The 15036-nt window shown below is 32.4% G+C and overlaps 2 protein-coding genes across 6 annotated transcripts; both read left to right on the top strand.

Moving 5' to 3' along the window:
• The first annotated feature begins 2549 nt into the window (after positions 1–2549).
• LOC133869932 (uncharacterized) lies at positions 2550–3841 on the top strand. Of its 2 annotated transcripts, XM_062307028.1 has the most exons (5): positions 2550–2690; positions 2814–2956; positions 3071–3193; positions 3337–3450; positions 3543–3841. In XM_062307028.1, the coding sequence occupies exons 2-5, from the start codon at positions 2837–2839 to the stop codon at positions 3762–3764; spliced, it is 579 nt and encodes a 192-aa protein (XP_062163012.1). In that variant the 5' UTR covers positions 2550–2690; positions 2814–2836; the 3' UTR covers positions 3765–3841. The 2 variants fall into 2 exon arrangements, with proteins under 2 accessions (XP_062163012.1, XP_062163011.1); XM_062307027.1 differs by lacking the exon at positions 2550–2690 and having other exon boundaries at positions 2720–2956.
• A 6345-nt stretch (positions 3842–10186) lies between these two features.
• On the top strand, positions 10187–13983 carry LOC133867691 (E3 ubiquitin-protein ligase RGLG2-like). Of its 4 annotated transcripts, none has more exons than XM_062304457.1 (11): positions 10187–10352; positions 10751–11011; positions 11453–11678; positions 11808–11918; positions 12009–12106; positions 12282–12337; positions 12423–12528; positions 12623–12750; positions 12841–13036; positions 13438–13494; positions 13571–13983. In XM_062304457.1, the coding sequence occupies exons 2-11, from the start codon at positions 10823–10825 to the stop codon at positions 13652–13654; spliced, it is 1251 nt and encodes a 416-aa protein (XP_062160441.1). In that variant the 5' UTR covers positions 10187–10352; positions 10751–10822; the 3' UTR covers positions 13655–13983. The 4 variants fall into 4 exon arrangements, with proteins under 4 accessions (XP_062160441.1, XP_062160439.1, XP_062160438.1 ...); XM_062304455.1 differs by having other exon boundaries at positions 10747–11011; XM_062304454.1 differs by lacking the exon at positions 10187–10352 and adding an exon at positions 10359–10497.
• The last annotated feature ends 1053 nt before the right edge of the window (positions 13984–15036 follow it).

Here is a 15036-nt window from a genome sequence, read left to right as displayed (position 1 = left end):
TTATTTTTTTCCAAATATAATTTTTTTTTAATTAAATAGAATTTCAACAATTAGACACGCGTATTAAATACACGCGTCCAATTTGACACGTGTATTTAATACACGTGTCCAATTGGACACGTGTATTAAATACACGTGTCAAACTGTTATTTTTTTTTCCAAATATAATTTTTTTTTATTAAATATAATTTCAACAATTAGACACGCGTATTAAATACACGTGTCAAACTGTTATTTTTTTCAAATTTAATTTTTTTTATTAAATAGAATTTTAACAATTGGGAACGCGTATTTAAATACACGTCCCGAATTGGGCACGTGTACTCAGTACACGTGCCCAATTGTTTGGTTTCTCCCGGTTAAAAGTTTATTTTTCCCGCTTATATATGTGTATATATATATATATATATATAATTTTTAAAATTCAAATAATATAATAATATAATAATAGATTAAATATATATATATATATATATATATATATATATATATATATATATATATATATATATATATATATATATATATATATATATATATATATGTACATACAGATCGGAACCCATTTGGGTTCCGATCTGAATTCTCTCTCTCTCTCTCCCTCTCTCTCTCTCTCTCTCTCTCTCTCTCTCTCTCCGTCACAGTTTCGCCGGCCAACGTCCGGCCACCGCGCATCAGCCCTTCCCGCCGGTGAGACGCCCTCTCTCCACCTCTCTCTGCTCGGTACAGTGTTCTCGGTCTCTCTCTCTCTACCTCTCTCTCTCTCCCTCTCTCTCTCTCTCTCCCTCTCCGTCACAGCCGCAGCGGCCAGCTTCCGGCCACCGCGCATCCGCCCTTCCCGCCGGTGAGCCGCCCTCTCTCCAGCTCTCTCTGCTCGGTCTCTCTCTCTATCGCTCTCTTCCTCTCTATCTCTTTCTCTCTCTCTTCCTCTCTATCTCTTTCTCTCTCTCTCTCTACCTCTCTCTCTCTCTCTCTCTCTCTCTGTGTATCTCTCCCTATCTCTCTCTGCCTCTCTCTCAGTATCTCTATGTCTCTCTCTCTACTCTCTCTCCCTATATCTCTCTGCCTCCCTCTCTCTCTCTACTCTCTCTCCCTATCTCTCTCTGCCTCCCTCTCTCTCTGGATCTCTACGTCTCTCTCTCTCGAAAATAATAAAATTTGGAAAAAAAAAAAACAAAAATTTATTAACCCAAATAAATTTAAATAAACAATAACAAAATTAAATTGAAAAAAAATTCCAAATTTGGAATTTAAATAAACAATAACAAAATCAATTTGGATTTTTTTTTTTTAAAAAAAAAACGTTTTGACACGTGTATTTAAATACACGTGTCAAACCGTTTTGACACGAATATTACAAATACACGTGTCAAACGGTTTGACACGTGTATTGCAAATACACGTGTCAAAATGTGCAATTAGAGTCTTGCACATCTGACACGCGTAAGACGCGTGTCAAAATACTCGTGGCAAACATTTTGACACGTGTACAGTGCTGTACACGTGTCAAAATGCACGTGGCAATTTGACAATATTTTTGTAGTGTGATAGGATGAACCAAGGGAGTCTCCTACTGTTAACAGAAAATTGCATTCAGAAAGAATATCCAAATGAGATAAGAAGATAATTAGAAGAAGAAGAAAAATGACATAACAAAATATTTTTGTATATTTCAGTATATCATGAAAGAGTAATACTACATACTCAACTCTCATTTCACTCTCATACAACTAGACTGATGTGGCAATGCCCACAAGTTATTGAATCTGATGTAGGACAAGAATTTCATCTTGTTCTCAAGATGATTTTATTATTGAGAGGGCGTTCGTCTTGACATCGAGATTATTAACAAACATGCTTATTCAAGAGCAATCTTACTGTAGGACAAAGAGCTTCACCAGTGGGTTCTCAGCAAGCGGGGATGAAAATGTTTTATTGTCGAAACCAAACATTAGGTTCTGACGAGTAAACTAATTTAAGCGGGACATTCTGTATCGTTGGCACCAAGTGGACATGAGGACAACTAATATTCGGCGGTGGAAGTACAAAAGGAAAAGGCTACTGGCCAAGTCGATGAAGAGTGAGAAACAACTGAAGGGCATGAGTGGGAAATTATTGGTGGAACTTTTAGTACAGCCGAAAATTAATTAATTGATCTATGATGTGGTGACAAGATTGATTCTTTTACATCCATAATATTAATATACCAAATCAAGCAGATTTAAGCAAGAAAAGAAATGGTCAACTACTATATATTGTTCAAGATGGAAAGTAGAGATTATTGATAGATTGTGATTTGAAAAATATTCTCCATAGTAACTTTTCCTAAATTTCCTGATTCCCCTTCACTTTTCTTAAATTTCTTAATTCCCCTTCTAGAAAATTCTCACATTTAGATTGACATAGTCGTCAAGAATTATCTTAGTTGTTTCTTTTGTTTTATTTTCATTTTTAGAATATTTTATCATTTTGTAGTTTTAGGGTTTCATTATAAATTATGAACAATTGTAATGAAATTGCTGAACAAATAATCTATCTAATTAAGAAATTTTCTAGTTGATCGAGGGCATGCATTGACTCTAGTAAAAACTATAAAGGGTGCGTGCGTGCGTGCGTATCTTGCTGTATATGCTGGAAGGAGACAATCGACTGTGTTTATTAGACAGATCGAGACAATCGAGCAAATTAAGGTACTAAAACTTCTCTAATTGATCTTCCTAATTAATCCTGAGTTACTTAAATCGATCTGTGTTTTCCTCTCTATCTAGTGCTTCTAATTGTGTGATTGTACAACATATATTCAATGATTCTAGGTGGTGAATCAATATCTATATATATGGGAAACGGGCAATCAACAAGAGTGCAACGACGTATGTGGTCACGTACTCCTTTTCGCTATCACCGAATTTTCCCTTTCAATTCACTAAACCAACCTCTGCTAGACGATGACAGCCAGGTATGCGCGCGCGCAGGTTCATAATATTTGTCATGTTTGAGTACTCTGTGATCGCAACAACACAATTAGTACTATTAATTGGTAGCTAACGAAAGATTTATTTATTTAATGTAGTCCATGGTGTCAAACCTTCAACTTGAAGCCGATCAAGAAAAGAAAGCAGCTTTGGAGAAAGAAAATCGTGACTTGAGGTCTGCACTCTCCAGGCTAGAATCCAAGCTTCAATCAAAGGAGAGGGTATATATATATATATATATATATATATATATATATATATATGCAAGCCAGTATGCAGCATCAATGATCAATGATCAATGACAAGATTTTCTACGATATTCACTTGTTTTAATAATTGATATACGTACTAAATATTGTTACAGGCCACTGAAGCACAAGCAGGGAGAATCGCCAACCTTGAGAGAGAGGTTAATGAACTCAAGAGTCAAGTGTCGAAGCTAAAATCTGAACGTCAAGTTGACAAAGTTCACAAATTTGTGAGTGAATTTATATTTTTCAATGAGCCGACTTTCTTTAATATTTGCGTTATGTAATTAATGAAGGTTTTGATTTTTCCTTGTTATGGAAGAAACAAGAAGGGGCCAATAATTATGCTGCTTTGGAGGAGATCAGAATTAAGAAGCCGTCAACCGGCAGTGTCTCTGAGAAGAAGAAGGCGTCTGCTTCTTCTCATGATTCACATGTATGTTTACAATTAGACAAGGCACAACAGGCGTTGCCGGATGATATTGTTGCCTGCCTTATCGTTTTGATATTTTTAGTATCTATTCTCATTGTCATCAACCTCTAATATGTAATTAAGGACACTGCCATTTCCTCATCAGAAAAATGGTGGCCTTCCTGATCAGTACTGTCGATATATATATATATATATATATATATATAATCGACAATTAAGGTGTGTAAGTTTAATTCTGAACAATTGCTTAGTAATCTTATCTTATCTTATCTTATCTTATAATATATATATAAAAACCGAGTTCTTCCTTTGAATGACATAGAATTGTGATACGTCGCATGAACCTATACTTTTTAGTGACTAAACGGGTCATTTAAGTACTGAACCGGTCAATTTAATGTCTCTCTCTATTAATGATACAAGTAGTCTCTCTCCAGATTAATGATATAAATATGACTCTTTTGTGGAGACATGTATTTCTTTAGTATTTTAAATTTTTGGTTGAAATCTAAATATGTTTCCATTTATTTTGTAAAATTTTTGGTTGAGCAATTCTTCATTTGAATGTTTATGAGATTTTTTATTTTTTATTTTTCGTCTATTTGCTTTGTCGAATGTTCAGAATTATATATGATTGAAATATAGTAGGTATCATTAAGTGTCATTATAGCCACATTAAGTTATGAGATTTTTTTAAAAAAATTAAAATTAAAAACATGCATTAATTCTAAGTGGTCAGATTTCTTTTATATATATAAAAGCCGAGTTCTTCTTTAGAATGATATAGAATGGTGACACGTGGCATGAACCCATACTTTTTAGTGACTAAACCGGTCATTTAAGTGCTGAACCGGTCTTTTAAATAAAATTGAACCGGTCAATTTAATGTCTCTCTCTCTTTATTAATGATACAAGTAATCTCTCTCTCAATTAATGATACAAATATGACTCTTTTTGTGGAGACATGTGTTTCTTTAGTATTTTATATTTTTGGTTGAAATCCAAATATGTTTCTATTTATTTTGTGCAATTTTTGGTTGAGCAATTCTTCATTTGAATGTTTATGAGAATTATTATTATTATTATTATTATTATTATTTTTTTTTTTTCGTTCATTTGCTTTGTCGAATGTTCATAATTATATAAGATTGAAATATAGTAGGTATCATTAAGTGTCATTATAGCCGCATTAAGTTGTGAGATTTTTTTAAAAAATTAAAATTAAAAACATGCATTAATTCTAAGTGGTCAGATTTTTTTTTTCTTCAAAATTTTATTTCAAATTTTTTTTTTTTTATATGAAATTTCATTAAGTTCAAAAATTTAATGTACAATATTATGGTTTCAGAATTTACAACTTTCCAAAATTATAGAGAGACAAAATTTAAAACTAAGAACTTACTACATTAACTACCCATAATTGACCATATAGGTATTGCATGCATTAATTTTAAAGAAACAACACAAGTAAGCTGAAAAATCATATTACTTACTCTCTTAAATTAGTTATTTATACCTCTCTTTAGAGTTTGAAACATCTTGAATTGTGAAATCAATAGTTTCTAACAATGACATTCAAGAGAAGAACAGAGTATTAAAGTACATAATTTTATTTTGTTTTTTTTTTTTTTAAGGACTTTGCTTTCTTTCTTTCATTTTTTTTTTTCTCTCTTTTTTGGTTTTGTAGAGGTTGAAGGATTTTGTGTTTTATACATTTTTATAATTAGAATCTAGATATTCTCCTGCTATTTTTTCTTTCTTTATACTTTTTATTTTCAACCGTGTCTACCTATGGAAATAGATTTTCATAAAAAATGTTTATTTTTTTGTATATTTTTTTTTTGGATAATTGCACCGTTGGTCCCTGTGGTATGCCATAATTATTTTTCACTCCCTATGGTTTAAAAAGTGTATGGGAGGTCCTTGTGGTATGCAATAATTACAAATCGATCCCTGATGTCAAATTCTGTTAAAATTTTTAACAGATTCCGTCAAATACCACGTCAACGCCACGTGTCGCCATCTTATTGGCGACACGTGGCGCTGACATGCACATCTTAATAAAATAATATAATTTTTTTAAAAAAATAAATAAATATACTTATTTTTTTAAAAAAAAAAAAACAAAAAAGAAAAAAAAAATGAGGCAAAAGGGTGGCCGCGCGCCACCCCCCTTGCCCCATTTTTTTTTTTTTTTTTTTGTTTTTTTTTTTAAAAAAAAAATAAAAAAATAAATAAGTAAGTATATTTATTTATTTTTTAATAAATTTATATTATTTTATTAAGATGTGCATGTCAGCGCCACGTGTCGCCAATAAGATGGCGACACGTGGCGCATACGTGGTATTTGACGGAATCTGTTAAAATTTTTAACAGAATTTAACGCTAGAGATTGATTTGTAATTATTGCATATCACAAGGACCTCACATGCACATTTTAAACCATAGGGAGTGAAAAATAATTATAGCATACCACAGGGACCAACGGTGCAATTATCCCTTCTTTTTTCTTTTTTCTTTTTTTCCCTTATGTTCAGAATTATTTGCATTTTATTTGTATTGAAATATAATAGATATCACACAAAGATTCCTACTAATTTCGTATTAATATTTTGATATTTAGATTAAACTATTTATTTTCCTTGATTTATTTTTCTTTATACTTTTCATTTTAAACCATGTATACCTATGGGAACAATGATTTAAACATTTTTTTTAGTGTATATGGATTAAACTAAGATGATAAAGACTTATGTTTTCTGGAATTTTATTTTTTTTGTTTATGTGATTTACTCCATTTTTAGCCATTTTTTGAAAATGTTTTTATGCTTATGAAAGCAAAACAATGCAAAAATTTATTTAATTGTTGTGTATAAAAGAAATATAAATACTTTTGAAACACCAAGAGATATTAAGCATTGTAATGAAATATTTTGTTTTATTTTGTATTCGTAAAAAAATATTTTATTTAGTTTGTTCAGTATTGTTTTAAATGTTTATAATTACTTGGGTTTTATTTGTATTTAAATATAATAGGTATCACACTAAAAATATTATAGATTTCTGCTAATTTTTTTATTAATGTTTTAGTAATTAGATTGAACCATGTTTTCTTCTTGCTATTTTTTTTCTTCTTTATACTTCTTTTTCGTTATAAACTATTCATATGGGCACAAAGATTTTAAAATATTTTAATTTATATGGATTAAACTAAAATTAAGTGCCTTATTTTTTAGTTCATTTGAATGTTTTATAGAATATTTTTGTTTTTCGTTTGTATAATTTACTCGGTTTTCAGCCATTTTATTTAGTTTGCTATGTATTTTTTTTTAGAATGTTCAGAATTACATGGGTTTTATTTGTATCGAAATGTAATATGTATCACACTAATAATATTAGAGACTCTTGCTAATTTTTTTTTGTTAATGTTTTGATAATCATAATCTATAGGTTTTCTTCTTGCTTTTTTTAATTTATATATATATACACACTTTTTTTCATTTTAAACTATTGATATGGTAACAAAGATTTTAACATATGTTTGATTAGGTCTTATTTTTTAATATATTTGAATGTTTAATGTTTTTTTTTTTTTTTTTCTTTTGGTTTGATTCACTCAAATTTTTTTTGAGGTGTTTTTTCTGCTTTTGAAAGCAAAATAAGGCAAAAAATTATTTAAGTATTGAACGTGATATGAGAAGATTTATTTGATTGCATTAAATATTGAGTAAAAATTTTTGTTTTCTTTTGTAAGATTTGGCTTAGGTGCTGTAAAAAAATTACAGCATCATCTTGACCTTTGAAAATACTACTATACATATGTTGTAATATTTGGAATTTAGATTTTCTTTTTCTATTTTTTTTTTATACTTCTTTTCGTTATAAACTACACCTATATGATCAAATATTTTTAAAAGTTTTATTTTTTTTGGATTAAAATAAAATTAAAGGTCTTAACTTTTATTGTCTTTTTGTTGAAAGATGTGCGATAATTTTTTTTACTAGCATTTTTAACCTATAATAAATTGTACAATGAAGATGTTTTTAAAATTTAAAACTAAACTATAATAAAGAATTCCGCGTATAACGCGAATTCTGAGCTAATTTCCTTAAATTGGTTGATTCTTTGTGTTGCTATGCATTTTGTTGAATTTTTCTTATGGTTTTTATTTCTTAATCCATTTATTTGATTATTTTGTTTAAAAAAAAAAAAAAAGGAAGGGAGGGTGGGTGGGTGGTTCTCAAGATGCTGACCAAGTCCATCCACGAGGCAGCGACTTGGTGTAATTGCATGATTAATTAGGAATGTGAATAGTCAAAGGGCTCGGGATCGGCAAAACTGGTGTTTGGCAGGGTCGGAAGAAAGAAATTCTTATAATAAGAAGTCAACGCGTAAATGAGAAATATATTAAGTTAATGTATAAAAAAAATAAAATTAGTATTCATTCATTCATTGGCAAATCCTATCATGAAAAGAGATAAGAAAGATAATAATAAAAATCCCTACTCTTGCTTCATCTTCTAGTGATAGGATGAACCAAGGGAGTCTCCTATTGTAACAGAAAATTGCATTCAGAAAGAATATCCAAATGAGATACGAAGATAATTAGAAGAAGAAGAAAAATGAGATAACAAAATATTTTTGTATATTTCAGTATATCATGAAAGAGTAATGCTACATACTCAATTCTCATACAACTAGGCTGATGTGGCAGTGCCCACAAGTTATTGAATCTGATGTAGGACAAGAATTCCATCTTGTTCTCAAGATGATCTTATTATTGAGAGGGCTTGTCTTGACATCGAGATTATTAACAAACATGCTTATTCAAGAGAAATCTTACTATAGGACAAAGAGCTTCACCGGTGGGTTCTCAGGAAGCCAGGATGAAAATGTTTTATTTTAGAAACCAAACACTAGGTTCTGACGAGTAAACTAATTTAAGCGGGACATTCTGTATTGTTGGCACCAAGTGGACACGAGGACAACTAATATTCGGCGGTGGAAGTACAAAAGGAAAAGGCTACTGGCCGAGTCGATGAAGAGTGAGAAACAACTGAAGGGCATGAGTGGGAAATTATTGGTGGAACTTTTAGTACAGCCGAGAATTAATTAATTGATCTATGATGTGGTGACAAGATTGATTCTTTTACATCCATAATATTAATATACCAAATCAAGCAGATTTAAGCAAGAAAAGAAATGGTCAACTACTATATATTGTTCTAGAAGAAAAGTAGAGATTATTGACAGATTGTGATTTGAAAAATATTCTCGATAGTAACTTTTCCTAAATTTCCTGATTCCCTTTCACCTTTCTTAAATTTCTTAATTCCCCTTCTAGAAAATTCTCATATTTAGATTGACATAGTCGTTAAGAATTATCTTAATTGTTTCTTTTGTTTTATTTTCATTTTTAGAATATTTTATCATTTTATAGTTTTAGGGTTTCATTATAAATTATGAGCAATTGTAATAAAATAAACAATTCAATTTTTGTCATCAATAATATTATTAATTTTCTCTATCAACGTGTATGTTGATTTTGTGCATTGAGAACACAGTTTCTCTTTTACGTTTATGTCAAAATCAACTTTTATTAAAAATGAACAAAATTTACGGATCGACGAGCACTACCACTTAGATCATCCCAATTATATTAGAATAGGATGAGAGTTATACTATTTAGCATTACTCATCATCATGAATAGTGAATCATGAGGTCAAGATCATCAGATGTTATGCTGATGATGTGAGGTGCAAAAGTGGCACAATATCACATAGGTACTTGAGTATGATATTCAAGTACTCTTCCCTAGTAGTTTCTTTTTCTTCTTCTTTTTTGGCTGGGTCTTATTAAATAAATTATTAATAAGCAAACAATATTTAAACTTACTTAATAATGAAGAAACATGAACAATTCATGACGAAACCCTGAGGATGTCATCGAGTAGGTCACGATAGTTGGTGGTTGGAATAATGCTAATTAAAAGTTGCATATATAGGATATTCATATGACTGAATTCTGTTCGAATTAGCAGCACCTGTTGTGCAGAAGTGGCAAGTTGTGATTGCACGCTTTAAAGTCCTTCTCTGACTGCAAAGTGAAACGAGCACTGCATATTAAAATACTATTGGTCGATATGATAGTAGAGTAAGAGTAATGCTAGATATTTTTATCGCATAATTGTTCTACAATATTGATCTGGCAGTCTCGACCAACTCTTTGAGGAGACAATGAAATAATTACTTTTGTATTACATATATGAACTGCACCAAAAAAAACATAGAGTGCAATTTTTTCTTCTTCTTCTTCTTCTTCTTCTTCTTCTTCTTCTAATGATAATCACCATCACCATCATCATCCTTAATTAATAAAGGTGTAATCTTTGGTTTTAGTTTACATTACATTAGCTTTTCATCTGATGCAAAGAAATTGTTGGGAAGGTAAAGTTGACTCTTTGCCTCTTAGGGGTTGAATTTGTCTACTTATTCTTCTTTGTGAATACTTTGCAAGTAGCTTTCCTTGTTCTCAAATTCTCGTGTTCAAATGTAGGCCAAAGTTTAGGAGGAAATTTCGTTGGAGGTTACTAGTCTTCAATTGGAATAGCGTAAATTTCTAGATGACTAAGATAGTGCTCAGTAGCTTCCAAATGAGTAGTTGGCTTCGGCTGGAAGTCAAGTCTTTTGCTTTAATGGTGATTTCCATGAAAGTTGATTCTCTAATGAAGTTCTCGTACTTCCATTGTTGACATTTCTATAATTGAATCTGTCTCTTTTGTTTTTCTTTATATACACGGCACTTGCCTCCACTTAATTCTTAATATCCCTCTGTCCTCACAGGTAACACTTTTCATGAATTCTGGACTTCAATTTGATCTAGTACTGGTTGTTTTTTTTTTCTCTCAGCTTTGTTTGCTCATGTGTGGGTTGCTCCTCAAGTTGGCTTAAAAGACATGGAATTAGAAATTTGTTGGAGTGCCTTGTTATGCCCTTCGGATTTCTATTTATCTTGCAGAAAATCTTGTATGAGTGGGTGTTAATTTCTTGTTTGTTATGTTTCCCAATACCTTTTTATGGCTTTCTGTTTAGAAAGGGCCTCTAGCAGCTCTGCTTGAAAGAAGAACAATATCAAACTTTTAAAGCAGTAGCAAGTTAAGACGTTACTATGGGAGGCAAGCCATCCAGAGACCAGAGTCAGCGCTACCGTTACAACCATAATGGTTCTTCTGCTTCTCCATCAAACCTCGGCTCTTCATCCTATTCTTATTCTAGAAATTATGCTGATTATGATAGAAGAAGCAAGTTGCAGTCAAGGTACCAAATAATTGGCGACAACTACCACTCATTGGAACAGGTATTATGCTGACACGTTTCATGAAATGTATATTTACATGCATCTCCTAAGCTTTCTTGTAGACAATATGATAACTGGAAAATTTTTGAATGCCAGTGCTGTGTAAGCACATGCCTGTTATGCAGTTCCGTTGATAATTGTACTAAATGCAGCATAGATTAGGAAATGGGATGAGACTTTTATATAATTGCTCAAGGATCAAACATCTTGAGCTTCTTGGACATAATAAGCTAATTTAAACAACAATAACAAGACGAAAAAAAAAAAACTTCAATCTTGAGGCTTTCTCTTGTCGCTTTCATTCAAGTACACAAAAAATGGTCAGGGAGTTGTATTTAGCTGATTTTGGTCTTAGTGTATGCGCGTTGATTGAGCTTACTCTTGCTGTTGCTTAAAGTCAGTCAGTAAGCTTGGATCCTAATATGTGAGTGTACATTATAGGTGACGCAAGCTCTTCACCAAGCTGGTCTCGAGTCTTCCAATCTTATTGTAGGTATTGATTTCACAAAAAGCAATGAGTGGACAGGTGCACGATCCTTCCACCGTAGAAGCCTGCATCATCTTGGAGATTCCCCAAATCCATATGAACAGGCAATATCAATCATTGGAAGGACACTTTCAGCTTTTGATGAGGACAACCTTATTCCTTGTTATGGCTTTGGTGATGGTCAGTATCAGTGCAACTTTTTTGTCTGTGGGAACATACATCACATATATGTACTAAATCTCTTCCGTCAATGTGTCAGTTTAACAGAGCTCGAAGCATAATAGTGTAATCTTTGTCGTGCTTGTGCAGCAACTACACATGATCAGGAAGTTTTTAGCTTTTTTGATAGTCGGCAATGTAATGGCTTTGAGGAAGTACTTTCTCGTTACAGAGAAATAGTTCCACATGTACATTTATCTGGTTGGTTAAATTATTCTCCGAACTTGGATTTTGTTCACTTTTCCGTGCAGCAATTTCTGTAGTTAAAAGTGTGGTATTCTGATATGACAGGTCCAACATCTTTTGCTCCAATCATTGAGACTGCTATTGAAATTGTTGACAATAGCGTTGGTCAGTATCATGTTCTTATGATCATTGCTGATGGGCAGGTTAGTCACATGAATGCTGCACTATAAGTTTCTTTCCTCTGCCTAATTCGAAATATCGTGGCAGATCCAGTAGAGATTTCTTTTAATCGAACTCGTAGCCGGAATTCACAGTCTGTTTCTTTTCTTTTTTTTCCTCCCTTAACCTGATGTTCTCGATTATAACATGATATGCAAGGTTATGGCCAGAAGTCCTCAAGAGCAAAGTACCCTCAATGCTATTGTAAAAGCAAGGTTGAAATATTACTTGAGCACCTTTCATATGGAGTGAGTGGTATGTCACCTACAAAATCTGAATGGCTTCTTATCCTTTTTGTAGTGAATATCCTTTGTCAATAGTTTTGGTCGGAGTTGGTGATGGACCATGGGACATGATGCACCAGTTCGATGACAACATTCCATTTAGAGCTTTTGATAATTTCCAGGTTAAGGAACTAAATTGGGTAACTCATGCAACCGATTTTTGTCCATGTCTAACAAGTTTTTCACTCTGTATATATTTTTTTTTTTAATATGCAGTTTGTAAATTTCACTGAAATCATGTCGAAGCACATCCCTGCATCCCAGAAGGAGGCAGAGTTTGCTCTGGCTGCACTAATGGAGATACCATCACAGTATAAAGCTACAACGGAGCTCCAACTTCTGGGGTATTGTCACTAGCATGCACTTTCACAGATGACATATTAGTTAGGGAATGATTAAGTATTGAGAATGTTTACCTTCTTACTATCTTTCAGCTATCAAAGAGGCACTTCTGGGAAGCTTCCCCTCCCTCCTCCAGTTGGGAACACTTCAGCGAGTTCTTATCCAAAGCATATGCGACCAAGCAGCAATGAACACAGTAACAGATATACATGGTCAAGCAGCAATGAACAAGGAAGTGGATTTCATTATGCTTCTTCTCCATATACAGAACATTCTTCACAGAATAGGGTTGGTTTCTGTTTTTTGTACACGCTGACACACACCTGTTTCTTCGTGAAATAGTGAACATAACTAATAGGATAAGAGAAATGCTACATGTTCTTAAACTTTTACAAAGAAAGCCTTACTAAGACGATGTAGAGCTTATTCATTAGTACTCGTAGTATTTCATTTTATTAATTGTTTTGATCATCTTCGATGAATAAGCTCCACATCAGTTAGTACGACTCTCTTTGTAAAAAAGTCTAAGTACATGTAGCATTTTTCATAAGATAAATTTCATGTTTCACATGTCAGCTGCAGGTGACATGTTGAATCACGAGCATAAGATTTGGATATAAACTCCAGATGTTAGTTCAGATTTCGTCATGGTCCCTTCTTTTCTTTTCTTTTTTCTTTTTTCTATGCAGAGTTGTCCTGTGTGTTTGTGGAATCAAAAAGATCTTGCATTGGGATGTGGACATCAGGTAATCTAAAATCAAAACCGGACTGACATCAACATGTTTTCTGATCATCTCTAACTTATTTCTATATATTTTGCAGACATGCTGTGATTGTGGAAGAGATTTAACCTTCTGCCCAATTTGTCGTGCCCACATAACCACAAGGATTAAGCTGTATGAGTGATGCTGTTGTTAAGCAGCCATATATGGGACTGAACATTAATTCCCTGTTTTATAATTTCTAGTTGATTTATGTTTCCTTATATAAGTCGATTTAGGTTTATTTGTATAGGTTGACTTATTCAACTATAAATAAACCGTCTAATATATAGTTTAAGATACACGAAAATATAGTATTGTACTCGGAATTCTTCTATTATTTTAACAGAAACAACGTCACTTGAGTGTCAGCATTAAGCTCATAATAGTTCCTTGAACTTTTCGTATCCTGTAGTGCTGTACACCTTTATGGTTGCTGAGGCTAAGTGGAATAACCAGATTCATATTCCAGCCTACTGTCTACCATAGAAAGTATCAGAAATTCCATTGTTAGAAAAGATAAACGAAAGTAGAAAAACGAAATGCTCATAAGGCGCGTTACAACGTCACTTTCCTTAAGAAGTTACTTACCCTCACTAGAAAGGTATGCAAAAGGTTACAGCAAATATTTCTCCAGGATACAATGGAACCCAGAATCCTCTGTTTATTTAATTGTGTTTTGCACAAACGAAAATTAAACCCGAACATTTTCAAATTGTTCTATTATATTGAGAGACAGACAGAGACTTTTAAATTTAAAATACAGAAGGTATCAGAAAAAGCACTAAAAAATAAAAGAAAATTTGTTATCTCTTTTATTAATCACTGTACAACAGTTATTTCTGTATAATATTGAAATCAAGCGCACTTACAGCCCACTCCTACACAAGCGCATGCGAGCGTGTGCGTCCGGACTAGAGTATACACTTAAGAGTATACACCCAAGCATTACTTTAAATGCTTAAAATGTGTTGTGCCTTATAAATGCCAACTACAGTTTCTCTTTTTCCCATGTGAGATTGCCTTCATTTAATGCTCTTTAACACATTCCTTTTAAAATATTCCCAAGACACAAAATAAATATATATATACATATTAATTTTGAAAATACTTTAACATCCATTTTTTGGATTGAGTTTTGCTCGAAGACATTTCGATATCTAAACATGGAACCATTGGTGTTTGGTTCGCTTTAACCTCCCTATAGAGTTGCAACCCGTGAATCAAGTACTAACAGAAAAAACCAGCAAAGAGACTTCTCCAATGATTTTGTCCCCATATGTGAAAGTGAAAGATAAAAGTGGTCTCTGCCACTTTTACAGCAGCATATTGCACCATTCACGAAGGTGAAATTATGGACACAAGGTTTGAACTCAAAATTTCTGTTTTGATACCAGACTAAATTAATAAGAAATGATGGATTTAATTTTTTTTTTTTTGGATGAATTAAAAGTTTTAGAAACCAAATACAGCAGAAAAACTCTTCAGTCAAACTGGATACAAGTGTTCCAAACTAGAACTACAACC

This window comes from Alnus glutinosa, chromosome 5, assembly GCF_958979055.1.
Source record: "Alnus glutinosa chromosome 5, dhAlnGlut1.1, whole genome shotgun sequence".
NCBI classification, from domain to species: domain Eukaryota; kingdom Viridiplantae; phylum Streptophyta; class Magnoliopsida; order Fagales; family Betulaceae; genus Alnus; species Alnus glutinosa.
This window is presented reverse-complemented; position numbering and strand designations above follow the sequence as displayed.

What these genes read in the sequence shown, in the direction of transcription:
- LOC133867691 (XM_062304457.1), top strand. Translation starts at nt 10,823, where the DNA reads ATGGGAGGCAAGCCATCCAGAGACCAGAGTCAGCGCTACCGTTACAAC. An exon ending in TTGTTATGGCTTTGGTGATG is followed by an intron (nt 11,679 to 11,807) that starts GTCAGTATCAGT and finishes GTGCTTGTGCAG; the next exon opens with CAACTACACATGATCAGGAA. An exon ending in AATGCTATTGTAAAAGCAAG is followed by an intron (nt 12,338 to 12,422) that starts GTTGAAATATTA and finishes TCCTTTTTGTAG; the next exon opens with TGAATATCCTTTGTCAATAG.
- LOC133869932 (XM_062307027.1), top strand. Translation starts at nt 2,804, where the DNA reads ATGATTCTAGGTGGTGAATCAATATCTATATATATGGGAAACGGGCAA. An exon ending in TGCTAGACGATGACAGCCAG is followed by an intron (nt 2,957 to 3,070) that starts GTATGCGCGCGC and finishes TATTTAATGTAG; the next exon opens with TCCATGGTGTCAAACCTTCA. An exon ending in TTGACAAAGTTCACAAATTT is followed by an intron (nt 3,451 to 3,542) that starts GTGAGTGAATTT and finishes TTGTTATGGAAG; the next exon opens with AAACAAGAAGGGGCCAATAA.